This window comes from Nicotiana tomentosiformis, chromosome 2 (genome assembly GCF_000390325.3).
Source record: "Nicotiana tomentosiformis chromosome 2, ASM39032v3, whole genome shotgun sequence".
Taxonomy (NCBI): domain Eukaryota; kingdom Viridiplantae; phylum Streptophyta; class Magnoliopsida; order Solanales; family Solanaceae; genus Nicotiana; species Nicotiana tomentosiformis.
The window spans coordinates 60263615-60288803 of record NC_090813.1 but is presented as its reverse complement, the minus strand read 5'-3'; the positions used below and the strand labels follow the sequence as shown (position 1 = coordinate 60288803).

At 35.6% G+C, this 25189-nt stretch overlaps 3 protein-coding genes across 4 annotated transcripts; 1 reads left to right on the top strand and 2 right to left on the bottom strand.

The window, feature by feature from the left end:
- Positions 1–256: 256 nt before the first annotated feature.
- Positions 257–1355, bottom strand: LOC138904891 (uncharacterized). Its single transcript, XM_070193389.1, has 3 exons — positions 971–1355; positions 777–925; positions 257–685 (listed from the first exon to the last, which is right to left on the bottom strand). Exons 1-3 carry the CDS (start codon positions 1353–1355, stop codon positions 257–259), a joined length of 963 nt encoding a protein of 320 aa, XP_070049490.1.
- A 12199-nt stretch (positions 1356–13554) lies between these two features.
- On the top strand, positions 13555–17657 carry LOC104097809 (potassium channel KAT3-like). Of its 2 annotated transcripts, none has more exons than XM_009604428.4 (11): positions 13555–14641; positions 14730–14948; positions 15032–15193; positions 15295–15352; positions 15458–15775; positions 15866–16105; positions 16197–16295; positions 16400–16432; positions 16530–16715; positions 16847–17282; positions 17371–17657. In XM_009604428.4, the coding sequence occupies exons 1-11, from the start codon at positions 14463–14465 to the stop codon at positions 17475–17477; spliced, it is 2037 nt and encodes a 678-aa protein (XP_009602723.1). In that variant the 5' UTR covers positions 13555–14462; the 3' UTR covers positions 17478–17657. The 2 variants fall into 2 exon arrangements, with proteins under 2 accessions (XP_009602723.1, XP_009602722.1); XM_009604427.4 differs by having other exon boundaries at positions 13579–14641; positions 16838–17282.
- On the bottom strand, positions 17542–23399 carry LOC104097810 (mannosyl-oligosaccharide 1,2-alpha-mannosidase MNS3). Its single transcript, XM_070195421.1, has 6 exons — positions 23079–23399; positions 20928–21886; positions 19696–19948; positions 18954–19151; positions 18366–18514; positions 17542–18270 (listed from the first exon to the last, which is right to left on the bottom strand). Exons 1-6 carry the CDS (start codon positions 23154–23156, stop codon positions 18018–18020), a joined length of 1890 nt encoding a protein of 629 aa, XP_070051522.1. The 5' UTR covers positions 23157–23399; the 3' UTR covers positions 17542–18017.
- Between the last annotated feature and the right edge of the window lie 1790 nt (positions 23400–25189).

Sequence of the window (25189 nt, the reverse complement as noted above, 5' to 3'; positions counted from 1 at the left end):
CCAAGGAATCGCGAAGAACACCTAGAAAATGATCAAACAGAGATGAAACATATGAATACGTAGACCATGGATCAAGTAGTACCGAAGCATCCCTACCGCTGACAGAAATGATACTTGTGATCACAACATCTGAGGCTACTGCATCTGGTTTGGCTGGAAAGGCAAAGAACCTAGTTGGAGCGCCACCTGACTGGCCTACACCTGACTGGCCTCCAACTCTAGGATGACCCCTACCCACCTTCCCTCCGCCTCTAGGCTACCGGATGACTGGTGCGGCAGCTGGTGCTGTAATCACAGATTGATGACCTTGTTGTACTACCTTGCCCCGAAGTTTGGGGCAGAATCTCTTCATGTGGCCAGGATCCCCGCACTCAAAACAACCCCTCAAAACGGTGGATTGTTGACCTGAAGTCTGACCCTGATGGCCTGAATACCCACTGGAGGAACCCTGAATAACTGGGGGATGGTAGGAGCTCTCTAGAATAGCGCTGAAATAAGGCCGCACTGGAAAACCCTGAGGAGGTGGCGGTACTGGATATGTGGGCCTGCTAGAGTAACCCCTCACAAACTGACCACTTCCCTCAGATAGAGCACCACTGAACCCTCCAGAATATCGAAACCGCTTTGTCCCTCGTAGTTTGCTCTCGGCTCTGCTGATGAACACCCTCGATCCTCCGAGATATCTCTACAACCAGCTTATAAGAAGTCCCCATCTTAACCTCTCAGGACATAGTGGCCTGGATACTAGAGTGCAAACCCGCAACAAACGTCTGCACTCGCTCTGCATCGGTAGGAAGTATCATAAGTGCATGGCGAGACAACTCAAAAAACCTCGCCACATAGTCGGTCACCGACATCTGACCCTGCTGAAGCTGCTCGAACTGAAATCGCAGTTCTTCTCTTTGAGAGGGTGGAATATATCTATCTAGAAAGTGGCGTGTGAATTAGTCCCAAGTCAAGGGAGGAGAACCTGCTGGCCTGCCGAGAAGATAGGATTGCCACCATCTCCGAGCCCTGCCCTTCAGCTGTAAGGTGGTAAAGTCCACCCCGGGGGACTCCAATATCCTCATGTTTTGCAGTCTGTCCTTGTAATGATCAATAAAGTCCTGGGGGTCCTCATGTCGCTCACATCCAAAGACAGCAGGATGTAGCTTGGTCCATCTATCCAATAGCTTCTGCGGCTCACTGGCTGCAGCTGGTCTGGGCTCAGGTATAACTTCTGCAACTGGCTGAGCTCCGCCCACGACCTCCTGAAATCCCGATGCGGACATGAAGTCTACTGGGGTCGGCTCTGCTATAGGCACCTCGCCCGACTCCTCAATAATAGGATCCTCCACTGGATCCACTGGTGGCATAACTGGAGCAACTCTAGGACGTTCTCGTCCTCTACCACGAGCTGGAACCCTCTCTCGGCCTCTAGCAACAGGGGGAGTAGCTCCTCCATGGTCGGGTACATCTATCGCGTGCGTTATCACCACATGTTAGAGAATAAGCGAAATATAGTTAGCACAAAATCAACTGCACGATCGGAGATGAAGAAAGAGTAATTTTCTAACACCCTATAGCCTCTGGAATATAGGTATGGACGTCTCCACACCGATCCACGAGACTCTATTAGGCCTGATCATAACTTGTGAGACCTACGTGAATCTAGTTCTCTGATACCATGTTGTCACAATCCAGTTTCCCTTTAGGTCGTGATGGCGCCCAACGTCGCCGCTAGGCAAACCAACGATGAATTAGTCGTGTAATTATTCTTTTTTTTTAAAATAAAAAATTCAAAATAGTTGATTTTAATTTATTTTTAAATAAGTGAGAAGTGGAAAATATAATGAAGTAAAGCAAAAACTAATGAAAGAACAAATGCAGTAAAACAAATTCTCAAAAGCCATAAAGTCTACTAGCATATTTCCAAGACCCAGTGTCACAAGTGTATGAGCAACCAGTAGAATATACAAAACGCTAAGCTACTTTCTGAAATAGAGTAGACAGAACGCTAAGCTACTGTCTTAAATGCACCTCACTCCCAGCGGTTTTCGCACCTACGGAAGCTGAGGCGCACCTGCAACGCCGGATATGCGAAAAATCCATCCTCGCTTAGCTTAGCCAAGTCCTATTTGTGGAGAAGCATGCGCTCCTGTAGAGCTGGGTCACATCTTCGCATACGCACCTGCGGAAGATCCCCCGCTCCTGCGGACCCAGGCCTCCTTGGCCTTGCCCAAACCTGCGACCATCTCCCTCGCAAATGCGAGCTCGCTGGTGCGGGAAGCCCTCAGCTTCTTCTACCACTAGGCAGCTTGCTCTAGGGTGCTTTTGCGGTCGATGGGCCGCTTCCGCGAGGTCGCACCTGCATCCAATATCTCGCAGATGCGAACGCACCAGAACTGGGGAACCAACAGCTCCCCTAAGTCAAATTTCGAGTCTGGTTCCAATTCGTTTCACGTCCGGGGCCCCCGGGACCCTATCCAATCACACTCACACATCTAAAAACATAACACGGACCCACTTGCGCTCTCGAAACACCAAAATAATATCTTGAAATACGAATCAGACGACAAAATGCACGAATCGAATTATGAAGCTCAAAAACTTCTACAAACACTTTCGCGCGTCCGATTTCTATCAAATCAACTCGGAATGATGCTAAATTTTGCATGCAAGTCTTAAATTACCATACGGAGCTATTCTCCGGCTCGGAATCCCAATCAGACCTTGATTACATCAAATCCTACTTCAAACCAAATTTTAAAGAACTTGAAAATCTTCAATGCGCCAACTTTCAATATTAAGCACTGAAACGCTCCCGGGTCATCCAAAACCCAATCCGAGCATACACCCAAGTCTAAAATCTTCATACGAACCTGTTGGGACCGTCAAATCCCAGTTCTGAGGTCGTTTACGCAAGACGTTGACTCAAGTCAAACTTAGCTATTTTATGCCACTATTAAGGAATTAAGTGTTCCGATTTCAATCCGAACCCTTCCAAACCCAAACTAACCATTCCCGCAAGTCATAAAACAGTAAAAGTACATACATGGAGCCTTAATTAGGGAAATAGGGATCTAGAAAGTAAAATGACCGATCGGGTATTATAATTGTGTCTCTTCCATTTGGCCAATATTTTTGTGTTTGTAGGCGACAGATTTAAGATCCTCATCTATACTTAGCGCAATCGTAGATGTTGTCGACAAATATTTTATGTCGGTTCCAGCCTCATTTCTTTTCCATAAAGACATAACATAGAGATTTTTTCATTTATATTTTTAGGTACTGGAACCTCTCCTAAGATTTTATGAAGTGTTATGTCATGTGATCATCTAGATCACTTGCCTCCTTATTATGATTATTTTGGTCATTTACTCATCTTCTTTATCAAGAATTTTATTTGAAACCGATTGGTCTATACGTTTTAAGCGTATTATAGACTTTGTCCTTCTAGAAGTTATTCTAATAGGAGCATTTGCATTGAGAATATAGTTACTTTCTTTAGGTCAGCAAATTCCATGCTTTGTAATATATTGCAGATGAATTATCTTTTTATGACTTCAAGTTCATATTATTTTATTCGAGGATCTAGATGTTGAAATGATAATTCATTCCACGTAATTTTTTCTCAAATGTTTATCATCTTTTCCCCTCATGTTATAAAGACTAACTTGCTTCCTCAACTTTGGGAACCCATCTTTATGCGTTATGATGTTAATCAAAATATACACCGCACATCAATAATAATAAGATAAAATTATTTGGATCATGATCCTGAACCAGTTTTGAGGGAAGAATGTAATATACTTTCCTGTATAACGTATATCAAACAGATATAGATAACTTTGTTCTCATAAGCAATAGTTTAGCTATTAAGTGGATGCAGTCAATAAATCATTTTGCTAAACCAACTATGATGTAAACCATCTTATGAAATGAACTTTTTTGAATTGAAAATCTAGAAATTATGCTCTAAATTAAATTACCGAGCAAGAAACTTGGCATTCAAGTTGAGGGTTGATAATAAACACACATGTATCCATCTCATAGATACATCTTTATAAGGTCTATATGGCAGGTGGATGGACTCATATTCACCTTTGATAAATTTCAGAATTCAAGGGATTCAATCTCAATTTTAGTTGGTATAACAATTGCAAGAACAAGAAACACATGAGAATTCATGGAAAATCTTCTTTAACACTTACTCATGTGAATTTTTATTTATTTTGCACATCGTCCTTAAATCAAGATTGCTCAATAGGCCATGCTTGATAAATTACAGTAAACTTTAGATTTATATTGTGACATGTGCAATTATTAATTAAACTCTCAGTTTACTATGACATGGGTATTTTATATCAATAAGCATCCAGTTTACTGTGTAATATAATTTTACTATATTTTTATTTATGTAGTACAAATCAGAAAATAAAGCGGATAATTTTTATATACATATTGCCCTGCTACAGTGTAATAATATAATGATATTAAATCTTCTCATTATTTATAGTCTCAATATAACCAACCGCTTTCACGAATACTTTAGAAACTCAATATGTTTCTTTGAGACTTATTACAACACAATGCCTTATTAATAATCAATTTTATTCCTCAAAAATAGTAATAATTGGCTCTTCCAGAGCTCTCAATTAATTTTGTACTACCATATGTTCATCAACATCTATTTGGTGAATATCTTTTAAAGAGAAAGTTATACCATTATGGTCATGGTCAAATTATATGCAAGATCTGTTTCTTGCATTACAGTTGTCATTTAATAATCGCATTGCCAAAATATTTTGGCGTATAATAGGTACGAACCAATGACCATTCATGTCATAATAATGCCATTCTCCTATTTTATATCTTAAACCTTCTTCTAGAGGTGAGTGTGGCATATTCACTACCACTAGCACATTCATATTCTTCCAAGAATAAATATGTATTCATAAATCATATGTTATCATATTCACATCATGAATGGACCATAATCATCTATATGTGCTTTACAAAATCTCATGTCAAATCGATGACAAATATTACTTTCACAAAGTGAAGGATTATTTTGAGAATTTGTATTATTCTCATTACCATAATGATGACGATTATAATTTCGTCTATTGTCACGTCCACGTCCATTGATACCTCCACGGTAATAATTTCGTCTTCTTTTAGATTTATTATATATTGCTACCACATTCTCTTAAGGAAATGAGAATGAAACAAATTCAATGGGATGGATTTTCACTTTTTGTGCTCACAATGATACATGAATTTGATCATGGCAGGACAAGGAAATTTTACCACTTCGAGTAGTTATAATTTCTTACAAACTCTATTAGAGTTATAATCAAACTTTGTTGTCTTTGCTTGTATTTAAAATTAAATTATAAATTTCAAGAGTTTAGAAGAAAAAATTAAGGTAAAATACTTACCTTCAATCCAGAATTTATTTCTCAAGGAAGTTCATGGAACAATTGACAATCATTATGCTCAATATTACATACACGTTGAGCACAATGCATGTATCTCAAAGCCTGATGACCAAAGCAGATGCCTCTACTCAATTGGTTAGAATCTCGTGATGATAACGTGTTATGAAATAATAAGAGAAGAAGAAGATTACTGCATAGAAAAGTAGAGAGAGTTCTTATTGATTGGGGATAAATTACAATGAAATATAACTTCTCTATTTATAGGAAAAAAGTGAAAAATAATTTAGCCACAAAGTAACAAACCCTAAAATCTCTTTAAAATATAGACATTCACCTTAAATACAATTCTATTTAAAAAATATATTTTTGAAATATAATAAATTATTTTTTCTTTTGACCCCGCGACGGGTGGAGGGAGGGAGTTTGATGGTCAATTAAGAGACTCACAGGGATCATGAGTAGGTTCTACCAAATTTGAAGTAAAAAGTGCAATGAAGATTTTGCCCGTATATAGAATCTAGCTAGGGAGGGGTGAGGCCAAGTTGCCGGTAAGTATATTCTTTTTCATTTTTAGAGAATGACATTGTATAATTGTGTTTATATATATATATATATATATATATATATTAAAATATACAAATTTTATATGTTTTTGCGGCTACAGGATATAAATAATTTCGACCGCGGACTAAAAGTGATACTTGTCCTTCATTTTCTTTTCTTATATTATTCTTTTGTTTCAATTTGTGTACACAATTCGACTGGATATACAATTTAAGAAAGAAAAAAAGATTTTTAGAACTTGTAATTTTAAACATGTCATGTCATTTTTGTAGTTATAAAAGTATGTCATTAAGAATAAAATAAAAAATTTAAAGTTAATTTACTTTTGTATACATCATCATTCTTTTGAACTTGTGCCGTAAAATGAGGCACATATATATTTTATATGGCTATAAATCATTGTATAAGATAAATTATTTTTAAAAATAAAAAAGAATCATTATTTTAATATGTACTAAAAAGAAAATAAGTTAAAAAAAATTAAAAGGGATCAAGTATCATGTGAACTTAAGATGGAGGGAGTACTAAACATGAATGGATTTGCAGCTGAGGAAACGAGTGGTGTGGATATCACCTAATTACACCCAAACTTAGCCAAACTCTATAGGTCCTCCCCCCACTAATTCACATGTGATGCACGTGGCGGTTATATATCAAAGAAAGCCCCTCTTTGCCCTTTGCCGAATCCGTCAACGGCCACTACTAACAAAATTAAAACGGATAGAATAATACAAAAATAGCAATAAAAAACGAAAAAAAAGATAAGGACCAGTATTCCTAGCTGTGGATGTTAACAATACGAATACTATTTGTAGCTAGTTCTCTTCTGGATATAAACTAGTTAGATCACTATCTCTATTCCAGACCTTTTAGTTATGAATTTATTAATAACATATTTTTTTTTAAATATTTATCTAATAAGATATGTATATTTTTTGAATTTTTAAATTTAAATAATTTTTTTATTTTTTATATGTAGTATTAAAAAAAAATTGGATTTTTAGATACGTTTTATCTATAACAATTAAAAAATATTTAAATATTAAATACTTTTATATATGTATAACAATTATTCACTATAAAAACTTAAAAATATCAAAACAAACATGACTATTATAGAGAGTTCTATCGTCATTTGAGCTCTCTATGCAATATCCTTTAGCTCCTTTTGCTTTGTTCCTTTTGAGAGGATGAAGCAACTGGGTGGGTAAAGTTTTTTGTCTCTTTGGTGGGTAAGATTTTATATATACTAGACCACAAGTAGAGGATATTCTCACGTGATTCTTTACATCTTTTAATTCGTTTTACAGAAGAAGAAGAAGAGGAAGAAGAAGACTTTACTCATTTATTCTTCTGTAAGTTTTGGACCACAAGTAGAGGATATCCATCATGTTTTAATAATATTGATTTCAATCCAAAGTAAAAAGCTCATTAGCTCCAATGTGCAATTTGCTCGTTCGTCCTTAAGAACATTGATCACGTCCAATTCACACCCAATTAAAGAGTATGAAACGATCGTTATAATTATAAAAAACAAAACAAGTTCGGGTCGAATTCACATGAAATTTAGATTGGTGCTAAGGTAAATACTTAAGAGAATAATTGAAATAACTAGATTAAACTTTCAAACAATAGTGGAAAATTATTATCTAAATTGACTGCTAAGAGATTGAACTAACTTAACAAGCAAGCAAATAGTGAGTGAAATATTTTTGATGTTTTTATGAAATAAGGGAAAAGCTTAGGGATGTAACCTTCACCTAGGTGTAAACCTAATGGGTAGAGTAAATCAATACTTGTTTGGTAGATCGGGGTGTATTATGACTCCTAATGCTCAAATACCCACTCAATACCTCTCGATCAAAGAGTGATTATACCTAAATTAGCTTTCTCAAGACCAAATGAGAATCATTCTAACCAATTGATATGAGTCCAAGTGGGATTATCCCTATCTCTAGTTCAAATCATTTAATCAAACTAATCAAAACTTCAAATAGTTCAATTTCTTGCTAGCCAAGTTTTCATAGACTAGGTTCCTTTCTCTCAAGTAAGAACTAAGTCAAATAGACATGAATCAATGTTTGCAACCATTAATTCTAGAAATAAATCATAAACAACGCTAAATAACATACATCCAATCAATAACAAGCATTATTATTAGATAACCATAAGTTCTACACACTAGAGTTGGGTCACAACCCTAGTTAAAATCTATCTACCCATAATCATAGATATAATAAATGGAAAAGAAGAAGTAATTGAAGACATAAAACTAAAATTCAAAGGTGAAATTTATGAGTCTTCTCTAATTGTAGTCACAACTTGCCCCAAATGGTTAAAGCCTAATCGCTACCGGCTGCTACAGTACAAAAGTTGCCCTAAAAAAGTGTTTCTCATTTATTTATAGTGCTCTAAAATTCGTTAACAAAAATGCCCTTCGACAAGTTCTGCAGCCACAATTCATCTGCGGTCCGTACTTGCAGTTGTTGCTTTTGTAGTACGAGCGATTCTGCGACCGTGCAATAACTTCTGCGGCCATACTTCACCTTCTGCAGCCGCACAATTTGGCTGCGGACCGCGCTTCAAGGAGACTTCAGACTTGGTCTTTTGCATCTTCTCTAATCTTTCAAGTTTGTCAGTGCGAACAGCTTCTGCGGCCGCACAATTTGGAATGCGGACCACTCTTTTGCTAAGATCCTCTAAAGCTTCAAGAGTTAGTCTGCGGCCACATTTTTCTTTGCGGCCGCATAATAAATTTTGCGGACCGCACAACTCTTTGCACTTCTCTTCTTTGACTATTTGAGTTGGAACTTCTACTCTTTGAGTTAGATTTCTTCATTGAGCTCACATCCTCCGGCATGCCTGCAATTCACTCATTTTTATTAGATTCGAAAATAAAAATCACTACTTTCGGACTAAAAAGTAAAGCAAAAAAGTACTAATAAGTGGTATATGATTAAGTTATAAGCGTCTGATCAATCGGTGACTATATGAAGTCACGGTCTATTGATCGTCCATTTAATTTTTTCTCTTAACAGAAATTAATTAAATCGATCCGAAAATTGATAGTGGTATATTGATAAAGTTTTTTTCTAAACGAAATACTTTTAGTATAAAAGATTAGAAGCAATTAACTGAAGAAGTTTATTGTACTATTAAATAATAAAGAGAACTAAAAGTGGAACATAAAAACAAATGAGAAATATAGCCCATTCACCCAAAATATATCGCAAACAACGCAAGATTTTCTTCATATAATTAAAGTTGGTTTGCACAAGTTATTCCAGGAACCTTCATGGTTAGGTAACAGTCTCAAGGCATTCTATAACCTACGATCTTTGGCCTCATAATTCGAGAACGTATAATAAAATAATGTACTACATCAATAACAATCACTACTATGTTTTAGTCTATCATATAAATCTATTTAAAAATTTCATGATGAATCATCATACATTAACAACAATATCATACGTAGTGTAATCCCACAAGTGGATCTAAAGAGGATAGTGTGTACGTAGACCTTACCCCTACCTTGTGCAGGTAGAGAGGCTATTTCCAATACACCCTCGCCTCAAGACAAGCGTAAATACAACAATTTAGAAAAGAAAATACAGTAATGAGGAAGTCAAGGAAAAAGAAGCAATGACAACAACAAATAATAATAGAACCGAAGTAAAAGCAACATCGGGTAATAATAGACAATCTAAAAATAAGAAATATGAGAATAATACTAAAACTACATGCATGGGCAGGAAAAATGTTCGATTACCTACTAACCTTCTACCATAATTCTCGACCTCCACACATCCTATTAAGAGTCATGTCCTCGATCAGTAAGCTGAAGATATGTCATGTCATACCTAATCACCTCTCTTCAATTAGGGGTGTTCAAAACCGAACCGAAACCGAAAACCGAACCGCAAAAGTGTCTTAATGGCTTATTGGTATCGGATTAACGTGTAGGGAACGGATTGAAATTTTATTATTAACGGCTTATCGGTTTGGGAGCAAATTTTTCAATTTTCTTATCGGATAAACCGTTAACCCGCGAAGAATTTTTATATTTATATATTCTTATCCATATGTATATTAAATATCCCTTCCACTTATCCACTATTAGAAACCCTAAAATCTAAATTCCTAATTTCTAATTTTCCTGAGATCTCAAAACCCAGCCCTCTCGCCTCTCCCTCTTGCGTCGCCTCACACTCTCAGACTCTCTACTCTCTGAAGGTTGAGGAAACAGTCAACACAACACCACAACGCCTCGCTTCCCATTCTCTTCTCTAATTTTTTCCTCGTTTCCTCTAATCTCAGAACCCAACAGTCAGTTACGGCCATAGCCAGAGCAGCAGAAGGTAAAGTGGATATGCTTTATATATAAAGACTAAATATTGGTACAAGATATTAAATATAACTCTTTTCCTTAGTACCTAATTTAAAGGTCATTAATACATGTAATAGTCAAATACTAAACAAGGCGACTATTGTACAGTTATTATTATAAACATATTTAGTGGGCATTTGGACATTTTTTACATTGTAAAATTTCGAAAAAAAGTAAAATTATTTTTCAAGTAAAAATTTAAAAACTAGAGTTGTGTTTGGACATGAATATAATTTTGGTTTGTTTTTGAAGTTTTGTGAGTGATCTGAGTGAAAATTTTGAAAAAAAGCTTTTTGAAATTTTTTAATTTTTCGAAAAATTCCAAAATCCATCTTCAAGTGAAAATTTAAAAATTTATGGCCAAACACTGATTTCGAAAAATAATAATTTTTTTTTGAAAAAAAGTAAAATTTTTCTTATATCCAAACGGGCTTTTAGAAAACATATCTGCTATAATTTTAGCTTCTCTGATGTGTTGCATAGATGTATTTATCATTTACTCCATTTAGCAGAGAACATGCTATTATCTGTAGTCAGATTCAATGCGTAAATGGGATGTTCAAATCCTTGGTCAGTTGCCATGTAATAAAGTTTCACTGGTAATAAAAGTAGAAGTAAAGTATTTGGAAAAATCCAGTATCCAACTACCTATAGGCCTATGTAATACAGATTCAAATAGGCCGGTAAACCGCCCGATAATAGCTAAACCGATACCAATTTGCTTGATATCTTATCGGGTGACTAGCGGATTAATATATTTAAAAGCCGATAATCGATAAACCGAACCGTTAAGAGTAAATAACCGCCCGATAAACAGCCCTATCCTCAGTACTTCTTCGTCCTACGACCTTTATCTCTCTTTGGACCCACCATTGATAACCTCTCATACCTCCTCAATAGAGCATATGCGCATCTCCTCTTAACATGCCTCAATCATCCTAGTCTTGCTTCCCGCATTTGTCTACCATGGAGCTACCCCCACCTTGCTACAAATATTTTTATTTCTGACCCTATCTCTCATAATGTGCCTACACAAACATCTCAATATCCTCATATTCGCTACTTTCATCTTCTGGACATGAGAGTTTTTGACTGGCCAATACTCTACCGCATACAATATAGTCGGTCTAACCACCACTCTCAAGAACTTTCCTTTTAAGTCTTGGTGGCATATTCTTATTACACAAGACACCTGATACGAGCCTCCACTTCATCCACCCCTCTAATACGATGTGTGACATTATCGTCAATCTTCTCATTATCTTGGATTACTAACCCTAGATACTTGAAACTTCCTTTCTTGGGGATGACTTATGTATCAAGCCTCACTTCCACGCCAGCCTCACGAGTGACGTCACTGAACTTGCACTCCAAGTATTTAGTCCTGCTCATCTAGAAACCTTTAGACTCCAGGGTTTGTCTCCAAACCTTCAGCCTAATATTAACCCCGCCTCACGTCTCGTCATTCATTACTATGTCATCTGCAAATAACATGCACCATAGCACCTCCCCTTGAATATGTCACGTCAATTGATCCATCGCTAAGGCAAATAAAAATAGGCTATGGGTGATCCTTGGTGCAACCCCATCACGAATGGGGAATGTCTTCTCCGAATGTCCTAACCAGGTCTTAGCCCCACCATGCATGTCATTAAGTGTCCTAGTGTATGTTACAAGTACACCTTTAGCTTCCAACCATCTCCATATATAGAACTTCCTTTAGGACTTTATCGTAAGTTTTTTCTAGGTCAACGAACAATATGTAGAAGTCGATCTTTCTTGCCTTATACTGCTTCACCAAATTTTCTTACTAGATGAATGGCTTCTTTGTGATAAATCATCACCATAAAAAAAAATGTACCATCCCGTTAATTTCCAGAACCGACTAATGCCTCTTTTTTATGGCAAATACACGCATGCAAACACTGTATATGTGAGTCAGGGGCGAAGCTACGGAGAATAATGGCCGGAAAATATTACTTGTTATTGATTACGGAGTATAATCAATTACTTGTTTTCCGACTAATGCCCCTTACATATCTTATACGGAGTATAATTTTTCGGCGAAGGTAAAATATTACTTGTTATTGATTAAAAATAGACTTTGAACACCCTTACATAGCCCACTGACAAAGATTTGAACACCCTTGTTGAATTTTCTGGTTTCGCCACTGATGTGAGTCCTTATTAATTTATGTTATAGAAACATAAAAGAGAATGAAAAGAAAAAGAAAATTATTGTCTCTTTTTCTCTTTTTTCTCCAATCCACCAAATACAACACACATGTGACATGTCCCAATTAAATGGAGTTTGATTTTTGCTATAATGCAAAGTCGGCAAAAGATTTTCATCCTTACCACAAATAGTGTGATTTTCTGGATAAAATTCCTTCTTAAGGCCTACCAAAACGGGATGAGATCCGCTCCAATGACTTTGGGTCCAGTTTTGCTCAATGGTAGTGCAGATTAATTACATGTGGCAATCCCACTATTCTACGGGTGAGATCTACTATTCTAAATATAGTAAAACAATGTTGAATAAACTATAATAAAAAACAAAACGGGGTCCTCTCTCCTTGTGCCTTAGGTCTTTCCCTTTAACAAATAGTAAACAAAAACGATACCTTTTCCATTTAATATCTTCCACCTAGACAAAACTTCATTTTCGAAGAAATTTCATGCATGTGTGCGTGTGATTTATTTGTATGAACCACCTCTGCACCTGTCTCTATCATTTCGCCTTCTACTAAGAAGAACTAAACAAAATTACTAAGTAACATATGGTCAAATTCAAAGATTTGTGACAATAAGTGTAGAAAAGGGATTTAATGAACTCCAAACATCTATCACTTTGAAGCTATATATGGAGAAGACAATGGTCGGGCAAATATCAACAAACAACATGTTGGTGTGGACATACTTTCAATATGCAAATAATAAGATATCATTTTGCGGTCAACATTTATTTTACAATTCTGTCCATTAATTTGTCTTCAACTTAAAATAGAGAATTATCACTTCTTTTTTTCAAATAAATCATATCTAAACACAATTTTAACTTCAAAATACTCTTCTCTTCCAATTTCAACTTTAGATACTCATTTTTTCAACTTCGAATTCCCTTTTGCTTTATCACTAAGAGGCCCAATACATAATGAAGAGATACGAAACAGAGAGAGAGAGAACGGCTGGATATATGGAGGGCATCTATTCCAGCACGTATGGTTCTGATTGTACTGCAAAAAACAACACTAGCATCCTTTTTTTTCCTTCTCTTTTTCGTAGCAGCATTATCAAACTCAAGGTTAGAAAAATTGTGTCTTTAAGTTTTAAAGAAAGGAAGGAGAGAGGGAAACGAAAAAAAAAAAGAGAGAGAGAGTTTTGTTAAAACTAAAGTTTCATCTTATTGGTCCACGTGTTTTCCACGAAATAGTCCCCTCCCAGAATCCTACTAAAATTTGTTGGTCCAATTCTAGAAAATGATATGAAAACACCCAACTGGTTTTCACTCAAAATCTGTCCTTTCAAGAAATGCTTATTCTTAAAAAATGGTGGAGCTCCCACCACCATTACTATTACCATTACAAGCCAACCCCATTTTCCTTCCTTCCTCTCCCTCCTTATTATCTTAGAAATTAACTTCTCTCTGCTGCTGCTGCATTATAATGAAGCTAACTCATGTCTGCCACTTTAACAGCCGTATTTGCTCAGTTTTATCAATCAAAATCTGTCTGTATTTCCATTACATTTTCTTGGTTAAAAAATAACTCAACAAATATTACTATATTTCTTTTCACCTTCTTCCTAATTTTTCTTTTCTTTTCCTTTCCTTAATGATACCATAGAAGCAGCATAGTCACGTTCTTAAAGTTGAATGCTTTTTAAAAGAATCATATTAAAGAAGACTTGACCCGTGTGTGCCAACCGCTTCTTCACCTATATATATAAAGGCTCCTTGTACTAGGGAGTTTACCACCAAAAAGACTTGTTGTTTTTAACAGACTCTCTATTATACATTTGCCTTTCCAAGAAAGTGTAAAACCCCACCTCCCACATCACAGGCCTCACCAAAAAGAAGTAATATAATGTCTTTTTCTTATGCTAAAAACTGCTTGCAACGGTTTTGTGTGGACGAGTTCCAAATGAATACAGAAACCAGTAATGGTTTCTTCTCAAGTGATCTTCTCCCTTCGCTTGGAGCTAGAATTAACTATGCTACAAAGCTTCGAAAATTCATCATTTCGCCTTTCAATCCCCGCTATAGGTAATAACTAATTTATCTCTCACCCCTGTTACATAGAAGTTTAGTCAAGCTTATGATTGTAATTGAGTTTTTTGGAGAGTTATTTCAGGTGTTGGGAGATGTTTCTAGTTGTTTTGGTCATATACTCAGCCTGGATTTCTCCATTTGAGTTTGCATTCTTGTCATACAAGGAAGATGATGCTTTATTCATCATTGACCACATTGTCAACTGCTTCTTTGCTATTGACATTTTCCTTACCTTCTTCGTCGCGTATCTTCATCGAGAGTCCTATCTTCTTGTTGATGAACCTAAGAAAATTGCAATAAGGTAAACTTGTAGTTCTAAGTCAGTATTTACATGTCTAACTTCAAGAAAATAGATATATAGTTGTAACATGTAAATCGTAACAGGTACTTGTCAAGTTGGTTCATATTTGATGTATGCTCCACTGTACCATTTCAATCCTTGATCCTCCTTTTCACGGATCACAAAGAAAGCGGTGGAGTTGGCTTCAAGTTGCTCAGCATGCTCAGACTTTGGCGTCTCAGACGAGTCAGTGCCCTGTTTGCAAGGTCCAAACACCACCTGTATTTGGTTTCTTCTACACATGAATTATGAAATGCTTTAATGCTGGAACCAATTCTCACATATAAGCCGGTTTGCTTTCCTTCAGACTTGAGAAGGATATCCGGTTTAACTACTTCTGGACAAGATGCACAAAACTCATATCAGTAAGACCTGAATGCCTTGATTTATTCTTGAATCCAAAAAAAAAATGAATTTTTTTATATGTATAGCATGTTGACCACTAGTATTTGGTTGTTTTTTGAGTTCAGGTAACATTGTTTGCAGTGCACTGTGCTGGATGCTTTAACTATATGATTGCAGATAGATATCCTGATCCAAGAAAAACATGGATTGGTGCTGTAAATCCTGATTTCAAGAAACAAAGCGTTGGGGACAGATATATAACTTCACTATATTGGTCTATTGTAACGATGACAACAACTGGTTATGGGGATTTGCATGCTGAGAACTCAAGGGAAATGTTGTTTGACATTTTTTACATGTTATTCAACTTGGGATTGACTTCTTACATCATTGGAAACATGACTAATCTTGTTGTTCATTGGACCAGCCGCACCAGAAACTTTGTACGCTTCTCTCCCTCTCTCCCCACAAATCGTGTGTTAAAGTTCATACTTCTCCAATAGAAATTAAACTTGGGAATTTTTGTTTTGCAGAGGGATACAGTGAAAGCAGCCCAAGAATTTGCGAAAAGGAATCAGTTGCCTCCAAGGGTACAAGATCAGGTTTTGTCTCACATATGTCTCAAGTTCAGAACTGAAGCATTGAAACAAGATGAGACTCTCAATGGCCTGCCCAAAGCTATCCGAACAAGCATTGCACATCACCTTTTTTTTCCTATAGTTCAAAATGTTCGTTTGTTCCAAGGTGTTTCACCAAACCTCCTTTTCCAACTAGTAAGTTTCTCCCCTCCATTCTCTCTTTTTCTTTTTGTGGATGTCTGCATTGGAGTTTAACAGTGTGATACTTAAATTTTCCCTCTTTAAGGTTCCTGAAATGGAAGCTGAATACTTCCCTCCCAAGCAAGATGTGATTTTGCAGAATGAGGCTCCAACAGATCTGTATATAATAGTTTCAGGAGCAGTGGTAAGTTAGTTTTATAGATTGAGTATGTATATAGTTACTTGAAACCTTAGAAAAACTGTGCTTTTCATGTACTTATATCAGTATTTTATAAATCATTGCTGCAGGAACTGATAGCACAAATTGAAGGGCTAGAGCAAGTATGTATTAATACACAACTAATATATCCATTTTTCCAACAAGAAAGTCACAAGTTTAGCATATAACTTATCTTGACTCAATCTTGTTTCGAAACAGATAATAGGAAAGGCTGTTGCAGGGGAACTATTTGGAGAAATAGGTGTTTTATGTGGGAGACCACAGCCATTTGCTGTTCGAACTACTGAGATTTCTCAAATTCTACGGCTAAGCAGGACAGCATTGATGAACATTCTTCGCGCAAATCCAGAAGATGAACGGGTAGTTATGAACAATCTTTTGCTGGTAAGTTTCCCAGATTATGAACAACTTCCTTCTCACGCAACTTTTCCTGGTAAATCCACTATTGTTATTGCTTAGGAAAAACGACATTCACAAAACATATCTTTTTGTTTAAAAAACATCAGAATCTGCAGGGATTCGGAGGCTTTGGTTATGTGGACCACCAAACAAATGGAGGGCCAGAAATCAAAAGACATCATAATACAGCACTGACTAGCATAGATATAAACAATTTGGAAGCTAGAGTTAAGAAGCAAGAGGGAGATGATGTACAAGAAATAAACAAAAGCATGAATGATGTGTCATTAAATCTTGAAAATAAGAAGGAACTAAATGAGCAGAAAGTTGAGCTCATTGGACCAGATGAGAAGGGAACAAAGAGCTGTCAACTGAAGCCTGAGGTCCCCTGTTGTTCTAACTCTTGTAGTACCATTTCAAGTGGTTCTAAAGTGACAAAATCCACCAATAAGAGAGTAACCATTCACATGAAAAAGAACGAATCATTGCAAGGCCAGTTTGGGAAGCTAATAATTCTACCTGATTCACTAGAAGAGCTATTCAGAGTAGCAGGTAAATTACTTTTCATTTTAGGAAAATTAAAGAACCACATTGTTATGCCATTTTTTTTATCTCACACTGCAATTTTGTGCAACTGCAGGTCAAAGATTTGGAGGCTACAATTTCAAGAGAGCTGTAAGTGCAGAGGATGCTGAAATAGATGACATTGATGTCATCAGAGATGGCGACCATTTGTTTTTCCTTTAACAAGAATCCTTGAGCATTGAATATAATCCTAAAGGAAAATTATGAGAAATTTAGAGAATGCTCAGAGGATACAAGCAATTGTATATTGATCTCATTTTGTAAATGTTAGGCTAAATGATCAATCTTTGTATCTCCAAAGGGAGAAATCAAAATTGCAAATTAATACATCAGTTTCAAGAATATCTTCGACTCACTACAGAAGGATTACACTATATACCCTGTTCTTTTCATGAATAACATACAACTTTTAAAATTGCAACTATCTCGTGTGCTCTACACAAACAAGATGTTTAACAAGAATTTCCTGCCTCAAGTCTTGCTCTTGATAGAAGTTCCAGAAGTATCAATTGACAAGCTTCAGATGAAAATTTCAGCGAGCTCCATCTAAATTAACATTTATGAATAAGCTTCCATGAGGTCACTTGCAACCTAATAAACCGATTAAAATAAGTTCGAATTCCATCTGCGCTTGCTGAAAAATGTTCTCATGGGTCCTCTGCATCCGCCAATATTGAAAAAATTCTTCTCGCAAACGTAGTATCACTGACTTCTAGAAATTATTGGGATAGGATGAGCTTCTGTGTTGAATACATACTCATCCAACGGGATTGTGGTGCTATTACCAAACAGCAAATAGAGGTATTTGAGTGTTTCACCCAAGAAAAATGTCTCCATCTTGTCTCTTCTTCGTGGAGGAAGCACAGTGACATCGTCAAGAGAAGTGTAACCTCCAGAATCGACTTTTGTGTACTTCTCAAATGCCTCAAAAATTTGCCACCCCCATTCACGATACCTATCCACCAAATCAACAAAACTTATCTGTAAAAAAACATAAAGTGAATATATATATATCAAAGTTCATAAATCAACTGAAAAATAAGAACATACTTTGAATCGCCAGTAATACGATAGAGTACAAACAATGATTCAACGGTTTCGGGACGCAAAAGATTGTGACGATCGGCAGGCTTTATGATTATGTCATTCAAATATTTCGAACTTTTGTTTCCACCACCAGGGCCACCTTCAGAATTTCCCTGCTTGAAGAAAACAAGATAACAAAAAACATTAGAATGCAAGAATTTTCCAATTATGTCAAAATAGAGAATACTCAAGACGGGTTTGATATATGAACACTATCGTCAATTTATCTTACGTCTCTCTATTGATGAAATTAGATCATTCAAGTTGTAATAGGCACAATCTCACTCTGATTGTGTGCCAGATTTGTTTGATTGATTGGACTAGCATTAAGTTATTCTTACATCTTTTACAACCACTAAATATGTGTTGCATCTAGAATAATTGACATTATACATACATAAGAAGTTTAGAGTATGAAACAAGATTTTTCAAATTTTCACAAACTCCCCCTCCTCAAAAAATAATTTGAAGATCGACAGGGGAAAACTGAAAGCAGCACTTTACATAACAGTTGCCAAAAGTGATGAAAGAAATAAAAAATGTTTAACTCACCTCAATATTGAAATAAGCTATTTCTGGAGCAAGGCCAGTAAAGGTTACTGAGTATATTTCCACGCATGTCTTAGCCAGATCTTCAGCAAGCTTTAGGTTTTCCATATCTTCAAAAGTGAGCAAGTTCTCTTTCATAGCCCTTTCCTTTGTGAACCCCTTTGTAGCGCCAAGGGCCAGGGTACCGGGAAGGAAACACACCTGAGGATGATGTCAAATGATATCAAACTTATAAGAACAGACATCAATATCTAAAATCAAACTTTCATATATTTAGGAATGTAAATTTCATTGTGAATAAAAAAGAAAGAGGCACGAAAAGTATGTTTTCCTCTAAATCAAGACTAGACACTTTAATAAAAAACACATTACTAAAATATATAGCTAGGTCGGTAGGTAAAGGTATCTCAATGTCTGCCACTTGTAATCCATCATAAATCAACACAGGCAGAAGAGAAAAGTGAAACTTATGGCCAGCGATTTTAGTACGTTAAACTCTTGAGTGAGAAAAATGATTGATAAATTTGAAAACCTTCTATAAACATACAAAATTTAAATTATAGAATTGGCTAAGTATATTAAGGAGAGTATTGAAATGTAGGTTGGGATGATCTTTTTTTCTTTCTTTCTTTACTGCAGATAAATTTGGCATCATGCAGCTGATTCCTTGTCAGTCCCATTTCGACTTTTCCATCTTTGGTTTCTGAATCACAGCTAGAAAAGAATAATAACAGAAATGGCATACCAGGTGATCCATCTTTGGACTGAAACCACCTTCTCGCCCATAAGGCAATTCTCCCACAAAGAGCAAGCCGTTTGGAACAGATTTGCGTACAAGAAGGTGCCTGACACCTTTAATTGCTTCGACATACATATCGTACAAGTATGAACAGTTAGTTCCTCGCTGCTGAAGCCACACTTTAATAAGATACTCATAGTAGCTATCACCACGAGATCCAAGTCTAATATTGTCTCCACTAAAGTCTCCAGATTGAGGGCTGACATCATCATAAGCACAAACGAAAAGTCAATGGGTATAACAGTTCTATATTTTCTAATCCAACAGTAAACACTAATGAAAAAAATCCAAACTCCACTCATTCTTAGACTTGTACTCTGCACGGTTAAATTGCAGCTTTTGGCTGAGAGATATTTATGTGGCAAAGAAATGGCACAAATATCAACGGAAGTGGCTGAGAACAAGGAACAAAAGATGTGGTAGTGGAAGCATGTCTGAAGCAAGTGAACAAGATATTTGCACATTGACTCATTAAGAGACCCTAACCACAACTAAATGCTACTCTTTTATATGTTAGGGAATCATGAGTGTAGATATGCAAATAAAGCTACTGAACTATTGCAGAGATGTTCTTTTTTCTTCTTTTTTTTTGGAAGGGTTGTGGTGAGATTTCTGGAAAACATGATTGCATCTTTCTAATATAATAGATAGTGAAGAAGGAATTGGCAATGGAACAAATTAGTTTAATTAGTTTAGTTTAATAGTAAATCTTATTGTATAATCAGGAAATAAAACAGTAACCAACAACATAGATACAACTGGATATAGAAAAACTGTTATGGTTTTCCTGCATGTTGAATAGGAGGGGAAAAGAATAATTAAAAGAAGTTTATTGATTCTAGAGACATAGAGTGAACTGCAAACTGTTTTCATCATAATTTGGTTTTAACAGTTAATTTTGCCAGAAGAGCTATATATACTTTACAAGAAAATAAGAAACAGACAGAACATAGAAAAGGCTTTTATCATATGGCTCTGTTACCATTGCGTTGAATGCCCTACATTGTTGGAAGTTGAGATATGTATAGCTCCCAAAACAATAATAACAGGTAAAGAAGACACATTTCAAGATACTGGAATAATTGCAGCACATGATATAATTACTATTCAGATATTAGCTGGGCAAACATCTGCCTACACAAGTCCTGGAATAGGAAAATAGGAGTTTAGTTACTTACCTTATGTATATAGGGACCAGTCCCTCCACCTTTGGCAAAGTCTTTATATGTTGTAGAACCTTCATGGCTTCTATGCTATACTTCGCATCACCTGTTAGATAACTAAGATAATTGAATTCAAGCTGTAGAGTTGCAACTTCAGCAGTGCTACTCAGACCATCAGGGGCAGGATGTGCAGACTTTTCACGCAGGACAACATCACTGTATGGAATATCGGAGGGACTTGTTGTAAAAGCAGTAAGTAGACGATCAGCCAAGTTCCTAGCATTTTCCAGGTAAATAGATGGTTTAGGCCCCTTGTGTCCTGGAATTCCCCCTTGATTCCCACCACTTAAGTGATAAGCACTCAAAAGACCCCCTAGAACTCGTATTGTAGTTTCAAAGAGATTAACTTGGCCTTTCCCTTCAATCTTCTCAGTAAGATGTTTCTCAATCCACGAGCCTGCTTCATATACGACCTCATCAGCTCCCATAATCATAGCCGTGTCTAAAGCATCGATAACTGTAGCTCCCAAACCTCCTAAACCGTCAACCCCTCTATGGCTCAAGGGCATAAGTTCATCAAAACCCATGGCATAGGATTTGTAGCCAGACCAGGCATGGATAAATGCCTCTTTAACCTTCTGTTGTCTTGCTATCCATTCAGGCTCAGCTCTTTTCGTAGACTCTTGAATAGATCTATTCCTACTACTTATTTCATCGGGAGATAACCGAGGTGGAAGTCTAGGTGGTTTTCTCCAAAATCTCCTGAATTTGCCGCTTCCATGAGTCATGATATTTTCTCCTTCCTTAGATCCATCATTTTTTGCTACACCATCAGATACAGGATGGACATCACTTTTATGAGCCAGTATTAGATATGCTAAACCACCAATCATCAGTAACACAAGAAATTTCCCAGTGCTACATTTTAAATAATCACGTTTTCCATTACTGGTTAATAGAACCTGAGAAATTACCTGAAAAAATGAGGAAACTATAAAATTTCAGTGTACAAGAAAATACATAATTCTGCTGCAGAAATATAAAGACTCTTTTCAAGGAGTGAAAATGATCTTGGGAGTTATCTCAAATTTACCAGGAAGAACTTATAGGTGAATCAACATTGCAAGGAAAATGGTCAGAGATAATAAAAGACGAAAAAGATCTTATCTATAGCTGCATTAATTGCTTTTACGTAGTCTACTCAAATATGTTAGCAATAACATCGTGCATTTATCACATGGCAATGAAGTCCAAATCTTATACTAGTTGAAATGGCAATTAAAATATAGTAATCACCAGCCTTCAACCAAAGTTACTATCTTTTTTTCGTCTGTAGTTTTTATAGGCTGAGATATAATAATGCTTTTCAATGTGTCCGCATACTAAGATTCACAACATAAATAAGTTATGTAGCAGAAAGGCGGTTTCGTGCAAGTACAACACTGTTGCAGCACCCTTTCATGAAATGAAGTGCATACCAAGGTCCAAAAGCTAAATCCTTCCCCCCACCCCCATCCCCCAAACCCACAAGAAGATGAACTAAAAGAAAACTTTCAAAATGAGATTGACCACGGTTAAAAAGCATAAAAATATACCAATCTGAAGCTCCACTTAGAGATTCAATAAGATAGCTAAAAAGATGGTATTAATAATTAACTAAGCACAAAAAAGGGAAAAAACATGCTTCAAGTGGTACAAGTGATATGATCAGCTCAATGTCAAAGCCTATTTGAGCCTTCTTCATAAATTAGGAAATTTAATATTTAAACATAATCTTTTACGCTAGTTATATATCAAATCAAGTTCAAGAAGAACAAATGTTTGACTTGCCTCTATTTATATCCACTTGCAGTATTAGAGGTATATAAATTTTTTCTCTTTTTACCGGATTGGCTGTTACTTTCCGCATCAATTTTGGATTCAATTCCACAATTGCACCAGTCATAATAAGCAAATTTTAGTTCATATAAGACCAAAAAAACAATTTTTCTCTCTCTTCAAACTAATCAGGGCATTTCCACTATATCCTATGAATAAACCTTAACAAACTCAGAAAAACCAATCCTTTTATTAAAAAATCGATCCTGTAATCCATTTAACAGAGAAATCAAGATAATTTCGAAAATGAAAACAAGATTCAAAGGTACAAAGTTTGATTGAGCTGACCTGAGATACGGATCGTTGGCGGAACTTGGCGTTATCATAATGCACATCTTTCACCGAGTAAGGCAATGAATTCGACATCTCTAGATCAAGAAAAAACAAATTACAACCAACTTCAGATTCTCAATTATGCTCTGCCTTAAAGCAGACTCAAACTACAATCATACGCGTGTACATTTATCCACTATACTAAAGCGCGCGTATATAGAGAATGTTATTATACTCGCCCAGATGAGAATCGGTGTTGCGGGAATTCGGAGGTGGACAAAGATGGAAGACTCGTGCTTTTGATTCGTTGTGAAAGACTTGTGAGTGGTGGTCTTTGAGAAAAGGGCCAAAATAGTTACAAAACCAATTAAACAATAAATTATAAGAGAATTAACTATAATACCTGTTTAAAATAAAAATAGCCAACAAATATATGATATACCTATAATTTATATATAATATGTAAACATAATACTGGGTAGAAAAAGTAAATAGTGAATATGTCCGCTTATTTGTATAAATATTACTACCAAATTATATTAGAAAGCATAAACTAGTTAAATTATAAATTTTGATACATTAATGTTACAAAAGGAATCAAAGCATGAGAGGTAAATGTAATATTTTAATCTATAATGAGATTTGGAAAAGGTTTATGAAATTATTTATTTTTTATTTAAATAATATAGTGTTCGAAACTCAAAGAGAAAATTTTTATAATTTCACCATGCCCTTAGATCTCATATTCTCCAACTTGAAGCACTAATAATCAGCCTCCAACTATGAAAAGCGTTTAGTTTTATAGTATAAGTAAACAGATTCAATCGAAAACTAACAGGATCCGATTAATAGTAATAAGAGTGGTGTTGAAAATTGAGGCAATCTACTAATAGTACACATCCTCTTCTATATCTAGTGTTGAAAATTGAGGTAATCTACTAACAGAGTAGCAGTCCACGCCCAAATGGGGCCCTCTTTAAACCGTGGCCAATAAAGAAGAATTAACCTAAATAACCGTATACTCAACCGCTGAAATTAAAAATAGCAGATGATGTATAGTATATGCATATCCAAATTTAATAGTATGTATAGTCGCATAAAATCAGTGAATTATCTACGTATACCAACTAGGAAAAGTATCGGCTATTTTTATAAAGATCCTGTCAATAAATAGGGTAGGTTTTGGGACGTAAAAAATGGTAAAAATTGCATGGAGCGTCTTATTTGGTCGTTCTTTTTAACTTATACCCGTTTTATTTTTCTGTTTGCATCTGTACCCATTTTTTTTGTTAAAAGCATTTTAAAAAAACGATTTTATCCTTCTTTAATAAAAGACTATTGGCAAAGTTGTAGACTGCAGGGCAAAACTTTAGCATGTTTTGGTATGAAGTTTTAACAAATGAACTAAATAACTCCAGCATACATTAGAAAAAACTAATTAGAAAATTACATACTGCAAGACAAAAACTTAAGCATGTTTAGTCTCAAGTTTTAGCAAATGACCTAAATAACTTAAACATGCATTAGCAAAAACTCATTAGAAAATTATATACTGCAACACAAAAACTTAAGCATGTTTAGTCTGAAATTTTAGCAAATGAACTAAATAACTTAAGTATGTTTAGTCTGAAATTTTAGCAAATGAACTAAATAACTTAAGCATGTTTAGTCTGAAATTTTAGTAAATAAACTAAAAAATTTAAGCATATTTAGTCTGAAATTTTAGCAAATGAACTAAATAACTTAAGCATGTTTATTCTGAAATTTTAGCAAATGAACTAAAAAACTTAAGCATGTTTAGTCTAAAATTTTAGCAAATGAACTAAAAATTTCAGCATGTTTAGACTGAAGTTTCGGATAAAACTCATGACAAAACTGTAGACTACAGGATAAATAACTTCAGCATGCATTAGCATGAAGTTTTGCCTTCAATGTGAAACAACTTCATGCTATATTGGCATGAAGTTTTAGCTTCAAGGTGATAGGAGAGGAGGAGATCTCACGCGATTAATGTGTGATGCAGGTTTTACATCTTTTGTCAGGGGTGTAATTATCATATTATTACGGATTTTTTGTCAGCTGGCTACCAAATCAATAATTTTTTAAAATATGATACAGATTAAAAG